General features: G+C 45.4%; 1 protein-coding gene across 1 annotated transcript; it reads right to left on the bottom strand.

The window, feature by feature from the left end:
• Positions 1-7,928: 7,928 nt before the first annotated feature.
• On the bottom strand, positions 7,929-16,695 carry GTSF1 (gametocyte specific factor 1). The gene is made up of 7 exons (XM_035347906.1): positions 16,539-16,695; positions 14,124-14,221; positions 11,959-12,085; positions 10,932-11,018; positions 10,407-10,464; positions 9,655-9,743; positions 7,929-8,560 (listed from the first exon to the last, which is right to left on the bottom strand). Coding segments are annotated over exons 1-7 (483 nt in total). The 5' UTR covers positions 16,561-16,695; the 3' UTR covers positions 7,929-8,558.
• Positions 16,696-17,069: the final 374 nt, after the last annotated feature.

Below are 17,069 nucleotides of genomic sequence, written 5' to 3'. Positions count from 1 at the left end.
ACAACCACCCTCGCCGTTAGACTTTTGCACTGGCCATATGGGACTATTAAAGGATGAGCGAGTCTTGCTGATCACTCCTTGACTCTCCAGTCAACAAATGAGCTTATGGATAGGAATCAGGGAATCTCAGTGCAATATTGCTGCTGGTGCACCGCTGAGGTAGCGATTGGCACCTGCTGTTCTTCGACCCTCAGCAACCCTACAATAAAAGGGTCTTCTGAGAGGCTGGGCAAGGTAGACAACTGTTTGATGTCCTCTATCTCCAAGACAGCTATGCCAAAAGCCATTTTGGGTCCTTGAAATACTCCCTCCTAATGCAGTCTATGCCAGGGATGCACGCAGCCTCTGGGCCGGTCGCAATGGAGTGCTTTTTTTGCCACTCATTCCCAGTCAGGCTCACTTTAGGCACCAACACAATTAGCTGTTGTGATCCCCTTGTCAATCCAGAAATACAGATGGGTTCTGCCCCTGTATAGCTTGGTGGCATTACGGTACACTGCCACGGTGCTCACTAGAGCCTTGCACTCCTGTGGGTCCTCTGGGCCTGGTTGATAACACAATGTTTTCCTTGAAGGGATGCCATTCCTTCATTCCTGACAGAGGTCACCCAAAGGTGGAGGACTGGTGCCCCTTCTCCCAGTTGCTTTGTCAATGGCCCTTTCCCTAGAGAAAGATCCATCTGCTTGGCTTCCTTGCCTTCTAATTCCTGGGTACTGGCACTGGTATTCCAGCATTGGAGCAGGCAGGTGGCAATGTGCTCACCTGGGTGATGATTGAAATGCTTTCCTATATCTTGCAGCTCACTCAGGGATAAGGATCAGGTGGTTTCTGCCTTATGATTTCTATCTCATCGTCCTCCTGTTTGTGTGATGGCCCTGCTCCAGAGCGGCCTGCCTCTTCCACTTCCTACTCTGGAGCCTCTTAGTGGGGCTCCTTCTTCCCTTACTAAATGAGCTGACTTCTGCTTCCATTGTCTTAACTACAGGGGCCACTGATTCCATTGACAGTTGGCCCTCTGTTTTAGCTACTGTCTCTCTTATTTGCTTGTCAGAGCCAGAGGCCTTGTCTTCCCCTTGCAGGTGCCGAATAGTGCTAACTATTGAATGATAAGTACAGGCCAGGCCCCAGCACAGTGCAGCAAACTGGAGTTTTCCAGCATTGCCAGGGTCAGGGCATATGTCTTTTAAACATTCTATCATTTTTTTTTTTTTCAGGATTCTGCACTTGCTCAGGGGTGAAGTTTAAAACCATTGGTGGAGAGAACCATGACATGTACCTGCCTGTATCTTCCCACACACCTTGCCACCCATCAACACACTGCCTAGGGGCAGATTCCTGGGTGGTATTCTTAATTGTTTAACCTTAGGAAAAAAACAGAAACATTCTGGAAACCTAGCAATAGGAGTATGTTGGTTACCTAAGGATGTTCAAAATACTGGAAAGCTATTGTAATTAGCCCACATGGAAAGGAGGAGGCACCATTCCTGATAACCACCTATTCACTCCCAGAGGAGAAGAAGAGAGGGCAGTTGTTAATATTCTCCAAGAGATGGTTCCCGATTCACAGCGATGACAACGATGCAGGGCCTGAGCAGCAGATTAGGCTCAAGGCCAGTGATTTACAGCACAGCAAACTGAAAAAAACAAAAACAAAAATAAACAACAAACAAACACTAAACACAGCCTTTAATAAGCTCTGAGATCTGACATATAGAGAAAGAGAGTAAATCAGCCAACATCATGATCAGCAACTGATAGACAAATACACTAATTGTAAGTTCCCTCTAAAGTGCTCTGGTCAAATTTATAGTTACCTCAACCGTTTGCCCCGTCGGGCACCAAAAAAGGACTGCGGTGGTTTCACACTGACGGAAAGCTAAAGTCCACCACGCTGGTCTCTCACTCCCCTCCTCCAAGGGAAAGAAGGGGGAGAAAACATGATGGAAAGAAAGGCTTATGGGTTTACATAAGGATAAATTAAAGGAAAGTGAAAAGGAAAAACAAGCAAAGGCTGCATTGAAGCAGAGAGAAAACAATTATTCTCTCCTTCTGCAAACAATGTTCAGCCATCTGTTGGGAAACTGGGCCTCAATAAGCATAGCAGTTGTTCAGGAAGACAGATGTTTTCATAACGAGACCACCCCTTCCCCTTTCTCAGCTTTTACTGCTGGGTGTGGTGATAATGGTGTGAAATAGCTCATTGGTTGGTTTAGCTCAGCTGCCTTGACCATGTTCCCTCCCCACCTCTTGCCCACACCCCGCCTCCTGGCTTTGGGAGGCTTGGAGAGAGTCTTGATGCTGTGCCAGCACTGCTCCACTATAGCCCCAGTGTTGGCGTGATGGCAATGCTGTTCTAGCTCCCAGTGCAGAGCACAGCACTCTAGGGGCTGCTGTGGGGAATGTTAACTCTGTCCCAGGCAGCCCCAGTACACGGGTGAAAGTGTGCGCTCAGGCTAGAGGGAAAACATGGGGGTGGATTTTCTTTCTAATTCACTGATTGTGGATGGAAAACAGAGGAGGGTTCTGCAAGAAGACAGCATCAGAGAAAGGCTCGCAGGGATGCTGAAGGGTAACATAGACTTTCAGCAGGAAGTCAGTCCCACAGCAGTGTGTAGGAGAGTGTGTGCTGGCTGAAGGCCAGGTACCCGCTGTGATGGATCTCGGTGGTGCTACAGCAGGTTCATATGGCACTGAAACTGGTGGTGGCTCAGAAGGGTGGTAGAAATGGTGTGGTCTCTGTTGGTTCCGTGGTAGAAGAGGCGAGTTAAGAGCTATGCTGTGGAGGAAGACACCCAGGACCTCCACATGCTCTGCCTGCTCCTGGTTTGGCTCCGCAGTACGACCAGGCCTTCCCCTCTCCTGTCTGCTACCGGCTAGTAATGAGGCGGTGAGGTCTGGAGTCCTGGTGTTCCGCTAACCCCTCCTTCCAGGCTCTCATTAAGGAGAGTAAAGGAACACCTTGGAGGGCAAAATGTATTAGATTATATTTTTCTTGAAATTTTTGTTTTGCAGTAATTCAAGCTCCCCATCTACAAAACAATCATTAAATCAGAAAATATCTAGCAAAGAATGGAAAAAAATAAAAATTTCATCTGGTGCAGCAGGTATAAACTAGATACATCGATCAGCTAGCCCTCTGGCAGTCTTCGTTAAAGCTTTGGAAAAATATTTTTAAAAGGCATTTAATAACCTAAATGCTGAGACAGGTTTTCATGGTTTATCTTCCAGGGTGGTCCCCTAAAGGATTTCAGTATGACAAGAGGTAGCTCAAGACTAGAAATAGTATCGTTGATTCAGCTGTGTTCTTTAAGGTGGTAAGTGCAGGAGAAATCTAGGAGGGTATAAAACAGGTAAAAGTTTTGAAACAAAGACACTAAGTGCAGCCAGTATTTCAGTAGTTAAAAGGAGAGTGAACTGTGGATAAGGTATTTGCAGATTGAAGGCAAGCTAATTAATGACTGTATGATTAGATGGGGTAGAATTAATTTAGAAGGAAGATAGAACAGGTAAGTACTAGAGGCTGGTTATACTTGTCTGGTAACCAAAGCTTAAGCACTGTGCCTATATATGTGTACTGTTTCCAAAAGTTAACCCTATGTATGATTACATCTGATAGGTGTTAGAAATCGACACCTGCTTTACAGTAAAACAAAAACAATGGTAACATTACACATGACCACAGTAACCATATTGAATGTTTCAACCATAAAAGACAAATAATGATCTTTGTAAGCTGTAATATTCCAAATATAATACCATGTCTTCACCATAACACCATGTAAATATAGCACTTTCAATAGCTGCTGTACAGGGGGTGCTCTTGCTTCACTCTGCTCTGCCTTGCCCCAGGGTCTGTGGGTATTCAAGCCTTTCCCTGTTCCCCAGCAGTTTTTTTCTGCTTTGTAGTGATGCAGAGCCAAGACCCACCCCAAAACCTACCTGTCTGCAGTCCTCTCCTCCCTATCTCCCACGTACCGATTTGGTGTGGAAAGGATGGTCCAGACAGATTCAGCTTGATATGCTGTTATCGGTGCTTTTGCTGTTGAGATCATGCTATCTCTACAGACCCTCAGCCCAACTCCAGCTCTCCCTGGACCTAGCAAACCAAAAACTGCTGCACACCCAGGTGGATTCCTGACAGCAACCTGTCCCCTTCCTCCTCAGGCAATCATTTGGCATTTATTCTTCCACTGCTCTTGGGTTTCTCTGCACTTTGATTTATGGAGGTGAAGAGCTCGGAGCAAAAGAGAGTGAACAGAGGATAACAAAACAGTGACAGGGGACCAGAGCAGAACACTAAGTGATATCAATAGTCTGGAAATGGGCTGTAGAAATGACAGTCGGGATGAACTTCAGATAAAATCAGACTGGCAAAATCCAGGGCAGTTATATTGTCAGAGACATACAGTTGTACCGGCCAGAGTAAAGGCATGCTGCTGCCCTTGGCCACCCTAGTATTTCAAGAGTAACTCAGGTTCTGGCTTGGTGCTTCCCCTCTTTACTCAGAAGGAAGGAAGGGTGCCAGTCTGGCCAGCGGCAGGTGAGAAGAGCCCTGAAGAAAACCTCAAGGAGGTTGTCTGCAGAGCCTGGGATCCCACCTGGTTTGGTGACAGGATGAGTGTACAAGCTCCTGCTATCCCAGTAGTTCACAGCAGCCTTCTTAGAAGAGGGACATCACAGCAGCAAGATGGGACACAGCCAGTGTCCTCACGGTGACCTACGCATTCCAGGGAAATAGGACGGCTGCCACCTGGCAGTGAGACATTGGCAGGGCTGGGAGCTCCATGTAGGAAGGCCCTTCCAAGACACTGCATAGGAAGTCAATTGGCTGTTTCAATTTACCTGCTCTGGAACATGCACATCAGACTTACACAAGGAGACACCTCGTCTGCAGGGTTTGGCTAACTCTTCAAAAGAAATGCTCAGCTCTGTAACTGCAGCCAACGTGTGGGCAGGCCAGTCAGTCACCGCTTTGATTTTCAGCCTATTGCTGAGTCAGCAGTTATAAAAGACTTCCAAGTTGAGCTCGTGCTTTTGGTTTTATGGCTTATAACCTTGACTAAAAGCTGGGAAAAGGGAAACAACTTCTTGAATGTGGTTTTGTTTTAAAGTTGAGATCTGGGGCCAGAGCCTCATCTGCCAGAACAAGGAGACTCTGCGTCGCCTCCAGTAACCCCAGGCACTCTTACCTGTTGGAACCTGAAGCTTAGAAGCAGGTGTTAGTTCTCTAGGGAGTTAAAGTAAACACTGCATCCAACAAATCAATGTAACCTCAGGTGACCTGCTGCTGCACAGCTGGGCTATACCTGGAACATGAGAGCTGTGGACTCTCGAGAGACTCCCTGGACAGGCTGGTCCCCACACTGCCCTTCTTCTCCAGGCTTCCTGACCACAGCACAGACAAATAGCTGGATACAGAAAACAATACCAGGAGCTTGTTCACCTTCCAGAACGTGCGTGGAGAGACATTTTTTGCAGCTGGTGTTTCCCTGCAGATCCATTCCATTCTCTCTTTCCTACACCCAGCACTTCATTTGTTTATTAGAAGCCATGTGATGGAGAACTTCCCTCATCTTCCTCTCTTTTTCTCACCCTCTTAGCTTCTGCACTTGGTATGTGCCAATGTAGTTCAAGACCCTGTATTTATATGATGATTAGGTTACAACAGTGACTAAGCAGGATTTAACTGATCAGATTCAAAGCTTCTTTATTTGCATGAACAAAGATCCCTGCCCCCTTTGATGTGCGTGTGTGACACTGGACAGTGCTGTTCTCCTGAACATCAGCTAGTAGCAAACACAACTACCTCAAATCCCCATTAGCTGAATATAGCACTGAGGAAAGCAATTATAGTCCAAACTGCTGGGAGGGAGAGGAAAGAGAGTGTGTTTTCCAGGGCTATGATGATTACTGTGAACTGTGGACATGAACCATACATACAGACACTTGTAATTGTGAATACATCTCTGTGGGATTGGAGGTAGCAAGTATACATCTCGACAATGGTGAAAGTGGAATGGGACAGAAGGATAAAGAGGCATCACAGGCTGTAAACAAAGACTGCATAGACAAAGAGGGTCTAGACCGGGCAAGACCGGAGAGGGGCAAGACCGGAAAAAGGACATTTCCCCTGTGCCAGTGTGGTCCTGCTGAGGGAAAGCATGTATTAAGTTCTGCAGATGAAAACAACAGGGACAACGTGGGAAGCAGCAGAAGGCGCTGCTCATGGCATCCCTGTTCCAGCTACAGTCTGTGGCCAAAATGAGAGGAGCTGGGCACCCCAGGCCAGACCACCAAGGCATGGAAAAGGGTCTTACTCTGCAGGATGCAGCAAGAGCCCCACAAGGGGAAATGCAGGAAGCTGGCTGAGCTGACGATCACAGCCCATAGGGAACACAGGGCCCAGAACTGGGAAGCAGACTGGCTCCCCGCTGATCCATGTAGGCCTGTGCATCCTGCTATGCTCCCGTTACTGTGTAATGCATAGGTCCAGTCAGAGGGGTACAAAAATAGCATGCAGCCATCCTGCAGTGCAGGCTCAACCCTTCAGCGGGAGAAAGGCTGGGCAGAGCTGTACAGTGAATGACAGGGACAAAGCTGAGATCTGGGGGTCTGCTGGTATTGGAGCTGCACCAACAGCATGGGTGTACCTCATCACTGAGCAGAGCAGCTACACATCTGTGTCTGGGTGCTAATCAGGGGGTGGCGAGACCCATCAGATCCCACATGTCCAGGCTCCCCAGCACAGAAGAACTTGTGCCTAAAGGTAAATGCTACTTACTCTCCTCCCTCCTGAGTCACCTGTGACAACTGCAAACACATCCACTTGTATCCCAAATTTCCATACAGATTTCTAGTCAGACTAGTTCTATTGCCCCAGAGCTGGTAGCTCAGACAAGGCAGAAATGGACCAGCAAGGATGGTGTACACGTGAGAGTCCTCACGGAGTGCGTTTAACAACATCTGTGCCACCAAGAAACTCAGGTTGGAGGAGAGTCACCCAGGCATACGCTTGGAAACCCTTCCCAGTGTGCCAAAATGTGATATTTCTCTACATCCCATCAGCTTCTCTTGTGCAAAGAACACATCCAGCCTCTAGGGAAAGGGGAGGAAGCCCCAGCACTGCACAGCCCACCCATCATAAGAGAGACCAGGGACTTAAAGAATTAAGTGGCTGCAACCACAGTGATAGTCACAAGAAAGTCCTCTGCCACTTTGGAGAAGGTGGCACACTTATTCTTTAAAATATTCCTTGTTCTGTGGTAAATACAAAGTAGTCAGAGGGAGCTTTATCCCAACAGTCCAAACGTAAATGACATGGAGTTTTAAATAATCATTGTGCTGGAGGGAGGATTATCTTTGTTTTAAAACCATACAGCCAGTTAATCTAGCATTCCAAAATCACGACAGGTAACAGAGAAATGATTGGCTTCTCACTCTCCACTGGCAGTAGCATGCTTGAGGAAGTTGCCTAGAAAGATACGGGATTTTAGATCTCAGAGCTATGTCATGCATTGGCTGCACCTAGGCGGTGAGACAAACCCACTTCTTGTGGTCCCTATGTCCTGATTACTGAGGCCAGGGGACGTTTTGGAGTCACAGCCATGACCCTCCAGGCTGTCTGCTTGTGGTCCTTTCCAGGAAGGCAGCCCTACTGAACAGTGTTCTCCTCAACCTGAGGAAGAACAGGGGCCTAGGATAATGTACCTCCTCAGAGCAGGTGCACCCAAAGCTCACCTCCTCTACTGCAGTCAAGCCACAAACAATCAAACAGCTGACATTTGTCACACCTTCATTCATTTAAAGGAACAAAAAAATAAAAATCAAATGAAGGCTGAGTGGAGATCTTACTGAGTAAGCATTTAGTTATTCAACAGAACAAGAATATAACAAATAACTCCAGTTGCCTTTTAGAAATATAAAATGGGTCCAAGGCTATTCACCATCTTTTTATTGTAAATTGTGATTTTGAACAAGAACCTTGACAGAATCAAACTTTAAAATAATTTTAACTTTGCACATGCTAGTCTTCATGCCTTATTTTACATTGGTAGTAATACAAATTGTAAGAACCCAGTCTTTTGAGGAGCACTTTTCAAAATGCCAATGACATTAATTTCTTCCTAGAGCAATACCCCATGCTGCTTCTTAATTTAGACCTGCTCTGTATTTAGACCTCATTTTGTACTTTGCATCCATTTTAAGATGCAAATCTGCTTAATCCAAACATTTACACAGCCCTAGATGTATATGATAGTGATCTAAACTATTTCCCAGCCCCAGGAAAAAACAGTTACATTCGTGCTCTCCAACAAGTTAAGTGTTAGTAAACTTTTCTTTAAATGAGAACTACAAATGCCTAATGGAAACTACAAAAGTAAATAAGCTTACTGTTTAAATTTAACCTGTGTACATGCATATAGTATGGATTACATATTGTAAGGAATTCACAGAGGATTCCCCATTATTATATGAATCAATGGAACTGAAGCACCATGCACCAACATGAAAAAGCGAAGGCTTAAGGCTTGAAGTGGCAAAGGCATGATCACGATGCTTTCTAGAAAGAAGACAGAAGTACCTATAAATTAGAATGTATTAGCAAACCGAAGCTATCTACTTTACGTATCTGAAGTTGACAAACTCAGATGCTGAAAAGATAAACAGCAAAAAGTGCAAGCATGGAAAAATACTTCTAGGTTTGGTTAGTCCAGATGATTTTTATTAATCCTTATGCAGAGATGCAGTAGGAAGTCTCAGCCTCCTTCAAGGCTGGAGAAACTCTCACAATGTATTTTATGCTCTGCAGGCTGTAATAGGCCCTTAAATATGACTTCACTAACTACAGATGACCACAGGTTGACTACTAACTACCTAACCACAGGTTGCTATAGAGTAAGTTTTCTGTACTTCTCCAGCACACAACTAAGTATTTTCCCAGGTATCCAGTAAACTTCCACAGAAATAATTTCAGACACCTTTTAATCCAGCTTCTTTGCAGGTACATGACATATGCTTATGATACATGGTAGAAATTCTTGGAAATTACTCTGTGGTTCCTGACTTCCACTGAAATGGGACTACAGAAGTTTCTGCTACATCAAGGCCTCAATTCACACAAAGCTGTAGTTTATGAAGGGCATTTCTACCCACCCAGCGTAACTTCATCCCTTCATTTATAGCTAGCACCAAACATCATTATCGTAAGTACACAACTCTGAAGGGCCTCTTTTGCAAATGTACTTGCCAGTTTTAAAGTAACTATCTAGGGTACAAGATTTCAGTGGTACACGCAATCCCCCTTGCTGTTGTTTCCTACTATTACTTCTCCTCCTGTCCTCTCCTTGAACTTCTGAGGCCTATGAAGTGTACAGAGGTTGTTTAATGTGCCAAGAGCATTACACTTGCCACAGTTTCTCAAAAGACTGATCTGCTAATCAGTGTATACCTCAAAGAGACTGAGAAGCACAGCTTGGAGCTCTGAAAAGAAACTCAGTCTTACTAGATTCCTTAGGAAGCTGTTTTCCAGGAGGACCATGTTTTACAGTTCCTCTCCTGTGCATTCAGTGGTTGTCATAAGGCACTGCTCCAGCGAGAAGTTTCAGTAACTGTCTACAGAAGTTTTGGCATCAAAACCACATGCACTCTACTTACAGCCTTTCCACGATCCAGCATATGGGAAGGACTCAGGCGCACGTACATTTGAAGGCAGGTAATTCTTTTGTCCAAAGGTGGTACTGGAACTGAAAGACTACAGTCACTTCTCATGACAAAAGCACTCGCTTAAGTTTTTGCACTTTACTATATCATGGAGCAGAGTTGGATCACTGAAGCCAGGCAATGCAGCTCCATCAAATTCACAGTTCCTACTATGCTCCTCCTTCCCCCAAACACAAACTGTGATTACATTTTACAAGAGACAAGAGGGGGATTTTTGTTAACACAGGGCCCTTCTGCCAGTGCATCTGCCAATAAAAAGGTGACAGGAGGTCACAAGGGACTGCTAGCTAATTGTTAGTTCCACAGGAGGTAGATCTCTGAAAAGGCTCCAGAGAGAAGTATCTGGCCACATTTCTTAAGACAGCATAAAGGCTGAGCACTTCTCACTCTTCCCTGCACACTGGCCAGAATTGCAGCAGGAACTGAAAACTGCACAGCAGTAGGGAGAGAACTCTGCCACAGGCACACAAGAGCACACAGTAACTGCTTTATTGCAGCCCCAGGGTTTTCTTCTCTTTTAAGGGCAAGTCAAATGAGAAAGCAACAATGAACCAGCACCATAAAAGCATTCACTGTTAGTTCCTGGGAGGAGAGAAACATCAGCTAAGCCAACCATCAAGGCTGGGTTGGGAGAAGGCTAGAATATTCTTCTATACCTGTGGTAAGGTATCAAACTTGCACTCTACCTGTTTATGCCAGAGTTGGTCATGCCCCAAAGAAAAGGGGAATTTGGCTGCTCCAACTCTGCAAAAGGGAACAAATGACATGGCTCAAAACTAAGAAACACCAGCAAAGACAAACACATCAGATCAGGAGTGTCTTTGTCATTATTTCTACTTGTTTAAGAGCAAATAGTAATCGATCCTGATGAACACAAGTGTCTGCTTCACTGCCATTTAACTAAGGAACATAAAAGTTATCATGCTTCCGATTTCATAATTACATAGGAGGTATAACAGCTTATATGTAAAGGAGTAGATGTTTTGAAATATATCTCCATGCCAATTACAGCAGACATGTTGAATAATTCTCCATGTCCAGAAAAGCCTGCTAAGCCAGGCTACGTGTACTTTTAGGAAAGAACATAAGCAGGGTGTCCTACATATGAGACCTAAATGAATGGCATCTCTGGACTCACACTGTCCTAAGTGGAATTGTAAGACAGGACTAGGGAGAAGTCAGCAGTGTTGCAAAAGGGCGAAGTTCCTTACCAGTTTCCCAGTCTTCCTCACATGGAGGCGCCTGCCAAGTGCTCATAGTATTCCCCTGCTCTCTCTGGAATCCAGAAGACTGGTTCACTTCAGGATGACAGAAAAATCAGTGACTATAGTTTGTCCTGCTTCAGAAGCATTAAGTACTTTGGATCAAGTTGTAAAACATTTATTTGCTATAGAGGAGTGCCCCCCACACAACGTGAACTGGTTAGGTACACCCAGGAGCCAAGCATGGATCAGAAATCAAGCAACCATAAATAACTTTTTCAGTGAACAGCAAATGACACTGTCCCCTGGGACTTGGCAAAGGAACGCTCAAGTGGAGAGGAAGCCTGCTAACACAAATGCAGGCATGACCACTAGCCTCCATGCAACTCAACAGAAGATGGAAAGCCACCAGCTCTGTAGTGTGGCAATAGCTTTAGAGACACTGAAGAGAACTAAACAGACACTGCGTAGCACAGGATGCTTTTCTAAATAATTCGGGGGTTTTGTCTCACTGGGCAGGAAACAGGAATCTTAATTGTATGGCAGACAAAGGAAGTACAAACACAGAGAAGCCTGCAAACAAAGTTGACCAATCTCTCACTGGGAGTGAGCTATTCAGGTTGTCCCAGCTGCCGGAATTTTCATAGCTTAGACACCTATTTGACTTTTCACATGGCACCAGTGGTCAAGTCTCAATGGAGATCATCTCTGTGAAAAGAAGATCCTGTCTTTCTGGTCATTGAAGCATCAGAGCTCCTGCTGGAGGCATTTCAACATGCACAGTCTCGGATACAACCTTTTTATTCAAAAATCCTGGGAATAAAATATGTGCAAAGGCTATCAGGAGCATCTAATGAGCCTACTCAGTAAACCAAAGCAACCAAGACTGAAGTTTCTGAAGGCTGTTGTGTCACACAAAACTACAGACAATAGTTTGACTCCCACTTTTTTGGTTATAATAGGAGCTATCCTGACAAACAGGAGACCTCAGTCCCTAGGGTGAAGATGCATCTTTGAGCACAGATGGTTCTCTTACCTATATCTTGCTCAATGAACCCTTTGTCGTTGCATTTCGATATGTGATCACTGAGGTCAGCTTGAGGAACAAGATGGCGAGCATTGAAGGGGCATGTGGCCAATTCCTTTGCAACATGAGGGTAGCTCTAGAGAAGAGAAAACCAAAATCACATGCCATACTTCTCAAGTTCATTTTTCCTTATGTTTTTTACAAGATTAACAAGAGATATTTGTGATATTGCTTTAAAAGACTAATCAAGGAATGGCAGAATACTGCTCAGACACTACAATTGCAAAGAGAAACTAAAACTGACTGTTCTTTGAAACAAAGTTCACTAAAAAATTAATCAGCTCAAGGGTGGCTCAAATGAAACAGTTTGCTGCAACACTGGCAATACAGCTACGTGGTTTAAAGCACATCTGAAGCTATTTTAAAAATAATAGAGGACAAATGGTAGGCAAATCTAAACTATGCAGATATTTTTAAACAAGCAGGCACAAAGAGAAATTCTTTAACCCCTTCAGAACAGTTAGTGAGCTGGAAGCATTCCACCAGCAAACTGGTGCTTCTTCACATAGACGCAGGTTCTACTCACAGTGCTCAGCAATTACTATGGTAAATTACTTCTACCCCTGCATTATTGGGAAAAATCACAACTTTGCCACTGTCCCAGTACCTGCCTGGCTTTGGCTGGCACAGCTCTGTTTGTCACGCTTGCACCCAAGACAGATACAAGGGCAAAAGTACCTGGCACAGATGCTGCTCGAGGCAGTGAGCCCTCTACTATCACTGATTCACAGCTGCAGCATAGGCTCCAAGGCAACTGTCATTACCTACACCTATGAAGCTGCAGACACAGTTCTGGCCTTAACAGGTCTGTACAGCTGGGTTGCTGTGTCCTCACACGTCCATCAATCGCTTCAACACGCTGCTCTGGCAGGATCAATGTAAATCCAGCAAATTACTTACAGACACCAACTGCATTTGTGTATTGGGTTTATGTGGTCAGGTTTTTGGGGGGGATTTCCTTGTCCTTATCTCAACCCACATTTTTTTCTTTATTTTCTCCCTCTGTCCTGCTGAAGAGGTGAAATGAGAGAGTGGCTTGGTGGGCACCTGGTGACCAGGCAACTTTAACCCATCAATGTGACAGGTGATCATTATTATAACTCAACCCTCTAATTAGGAAATCTTGCAAAAACTGACTGGTTAACAGTTATGCAACACAAGGACAAAAACAGTAAGGTTAGCACTTACTTGCTGATATTGTTCACCTAGCTCACATGAGCATTCTTGCCAAAATTTGCAGGAAGTGAACAAGGAAAAGTCTCTTGAATTCTGGAAAAATAGATGTACTTGCTGCTCTTCCCACCACTTTCACTTGTTACTTAATATTTTTTAAACCACTAGTTCCACCAAAATTAATTGTAAATACTGATACCAGCGCATACACCCTCCAGCTGCATCTTTACTGAAAGGCACAGCACTGCTACACTGTTTTGAAAAACACTGGTAAGCTGAAAGAGGGACAACTGGTTTTTAGAAAGTCTCAGCAAAAGCCCAAAGCTTGGTCAGTTACTGGCATGTGACAGGTTAAAAAACAAGACCTTAAGGATACAGAGGAGAACTGAGGTTGGAAAGCTTCCAACTAAATGATTTGTATTCAAATTCTGGATGAAAGATTGAGGTAAAAAAAAAAAATCCACTTCTCCTATGTATGCTGAACCCAGGATGTGCAGTTTCTGCCATTAAATACTTATTAGCAACATTAAAAAAATATATGCAGCTATGCATTTCTGTTACTTAAAGAACAAATTGCAACATCAAACCATTTCTACTCTGACTAGCCAGAGGTGGTGCACATCACTCAGCCTGAGTTCTGTTCAGCTTAAAGTGGAAAAATTTATCTGACCTCCATGTGAGCTACCCGAAGAGACTGAGATTTCATCCCTGACCTAACCATGAAGAGCCACGCCGGTCTTAGGTGAGCTAACATGTCCTTGGACCTGTTACTAAACATGTCATAAAAATATATGAAATAAAGGCTAAATGGGACTATTTGTCAGGAACTTACTCGAGCCAGCCAGAAAAAAAAAAAAAAAAAAAAAAAGAGAATATGCACATGGTATTTACAGACACATGCACAACCCCCATTCAGTGCCTTGTCTGGCCGTTCAGCTTACCTTCTTGCACTTCACAAGGTGATAGGGAAACCTACAGGCTCTGATCTGATGGTGCTTATTATACGGACATTGTATTAATCTCTCTGGATCCAAAACATCTAGAATGGAAGAATTGGGGCAGGGGAGGGGAAGTAGTTAGAAAAACAAGATCTAACATCACTAACACCGTGAAGTGGAACAAACACACCATCACATCAGGGCTGTGATTTTAGGAAGTTAAACGAGTTGTTCTTACGTTGAAACCCATCATTGAGGCAGGAGCCTGTTTTGCACAACCAAATAAATTCACTTTGAAGTTTGAGCTGACACAGACATTAGTCAAAACAGACAGAGAATACTAAGTAGCACTGCATAATAACATTTTACTATATTAGCTAGATCACCACAGTTACTCAAAATGAATGAGGAGAGTAGTACTTTCTGAACTATCTTGGATGAGAATCACTGGGGCGATGATACATCCACCAGGGCCCTCAGGAGCTTCATCACTGCGAACCAACTCTTTTCTGATCATCAGCTACTTTTGCTGGAGGAAACATGCCAGCCAATTTAATTTAATTTCTGAGAAAAAAGCATGACTAACATGGTTTATGTGACTTCTAAGTGAAGTTTCTCCCAAGTCATGCAATTATTTAGGAGCTAAGGAGTTACTAAAACACCTAAGAACCCAGGCAATGAACGGGGAAGCAGTATGAATGCATACATATGGGACATATGATCACTTTCGTATTCTCAGTGAGGAAAAAGAACAGCAGCCAGAAAGAGGTATAGGTCCCCACTGCTACCTGCAGATCTGTTTGTTGTGTACTCACCAGGGAGCCAGACCAGGCTTCTTTCATCATTTCTGCCCTGCTGCTCTTTTTCACAGGCTTTTGATGCACTTTGATATATATATATATATATATATATATATATATATATATTTTAAGCTGCTTTGTAATCAAATGCTAAACATGTGCTGAGGTTTGTTTAGCCTCTCCCCTGCTATCACATCCCCTTCTTCATTTCCGAAGAAGGGCAACAAAGCTGGTGAAGGGTCTGGAGAACAAGTCTTATGAGGAACACCTGAGGAAGCTGGGGTTGTTTAGCTTGGAGAAAAGAAGGTTCAGGGGAGACCTTATTATACTTTACAGTTACCTCAAAGGAGGTTGTAGTGAGGTGGGGATCAGACAAGTTGAAATTGCCTTAAGTTGCACCAGTGAAGGCTTTTTTTTTTTTTTTTTTTTTTTTTTTGAGAAGCTCCTTCACTGAAAGGCATGTGCAGCTTTTGAAAGCATGTGCAACAGGCTGGCCAGGGAAGTGCTTGAGTCACCATCCCTGAAGGTCTTCAAGAAACGTGTAGATGTGGAACTTAGTAGTATGGTTTAGTGGTGAATTTGTCAGTACCAGGTTAAAGGTTGGACTAGATGATCTTAGAGGTCTTTTCCAACCTGAATGATTCCATGATTATACATAAATTGGTGCTTAGTTGTCTCAACAGCCAGTTCAGGGAGATATCCTGGCCCACAGGCTGACAGCTGTTTAAGGTGCAGTTCCTCAAGTCACACTGAACTGAGTTCATGTTCCGAGCCACTAGGAATGTTGTACATAATCCTTCTTTCCATCCCAGCTGTGCTATGCTGCCACTGCCAGCTCTGCGGCTTGTGAGCACCTCTCACCTCCATTAGCCAGTCTAGGCCATTATAGCAGCTGAAAACCAAAGACTTCTTCATTATTAAGATGGATTAACTAGCTTTCTACTGCTTCAGCTGTCCCTGTAATAGCAAATTGAAGTGGCTTCTCTCTCTAAACTGTCTCAATAGATTGAACAAACTACGTGGCCACTACAAGGAAGGAGGCGTGGATGAGTACCTGATGGAGAGGAAAGGGAGCCCTTACTGCTACACAAAGCAGCAAACGTAGAAGTGCCAGGAGCTGGCTTGATCAGGTCAATTGATACAGCTATCAGGCAAAATACTGCAGTGAGCAATGCCTCTGGGGCACCAAAGCAACATCAACACACAGGTGAGATCCCCAGCCTTTAGCAACACGGCTTACAAAACCAACCCCCAAACAATTCCACCAGCACCAGAAACCACCTGAAAAAACTCCAGGCAGGCACAACTCCTGCACCAAAGGCAGTGGCCCAATCTGAGCGCTGCCCAAGGGCCAGACCCCACCCACGCCCCGTTTGCTAACCACAAGCAGCACGGACCTAGGTGAGACGCCCAAGTCACCGCTTCCTTCATGGCTCAGTCACACAGCGCACAGGGACAGCACCGAACCCACCGCCCGTAACACCCCCCCGGCCACCCCACTCAACGCCTCACCCCCACCCCCCCCCCCGTGCTGTATCTGCTTCGTAACAGCGAAGACAGCCCGGGAGGAAACACACAGAGGGGCAGCGGGGCCGCCTCCCACCCTCCCGAGGCTCACCGAAGTCATCCTCCACCTCCATGGCGGACCGAGCCTGGGGGACCGGGAGCGGCCTCGGGGCCTTGCCGCGGGCAGGTGCCGCGTGCAGCGCCTGCCCCTGGCGCCTGCGCGGCTGTCTCCTAGCAACCAGCCCTGCCCCGCACGGAGCCCCACCCGCCGTGGGGCGGTTGCCGGGGCAACGCCTCGTCCTTGTTCTGCGGCGGGGGCCATTTTCTCCACCCCTGGCCGTGCCGCAGAGCCCCCTGAGCTCCCACCGCCCTCCCTGCTCCCAGCGCTTCACGTAATGCCCTCGGGGTGTCCTTCTCGCCATCGGTGCCCGAAACGGGTCCAAATACTTGGAAGGAGAGCGTGGCCCCGCTCTGAAAACCTTGCAGGAGGCTGGTGCCGAGATGAAGCTGGAAGATGGGTGAGGGAGCAGCAGACAGCCCTGCTGGGTAGCTGACCTGCTGGGGCATTTCCTGCTGTTCTGAAGCAGGCTGAGTTGGTCGTCCCACTTGATTTCAGCACTCCACTGGTCTCCTGTCTCAAAGG

The sequence above is a fragment of the Oxyura jamaicensis genome, chromosome 27 (assembly GCF_011077185.1).
Source record: "Oxyura jamaicensis isolate SHBP4307 breed ruddy duck chromosome 27, BPBGC_Ojam_1.0, whole genome shotgun sequence".
NCBI lineage: Eukaryota > Metazoa > Chordata > Aves > Anseriformes > Anatidae > Oxyura > Oxyura jamaicensis.
The sequence above is the reverse complement of the archived record's forward strand: the minus strand, read 5'-3'. Positions and strand labels throughout refer to the sequence as shown.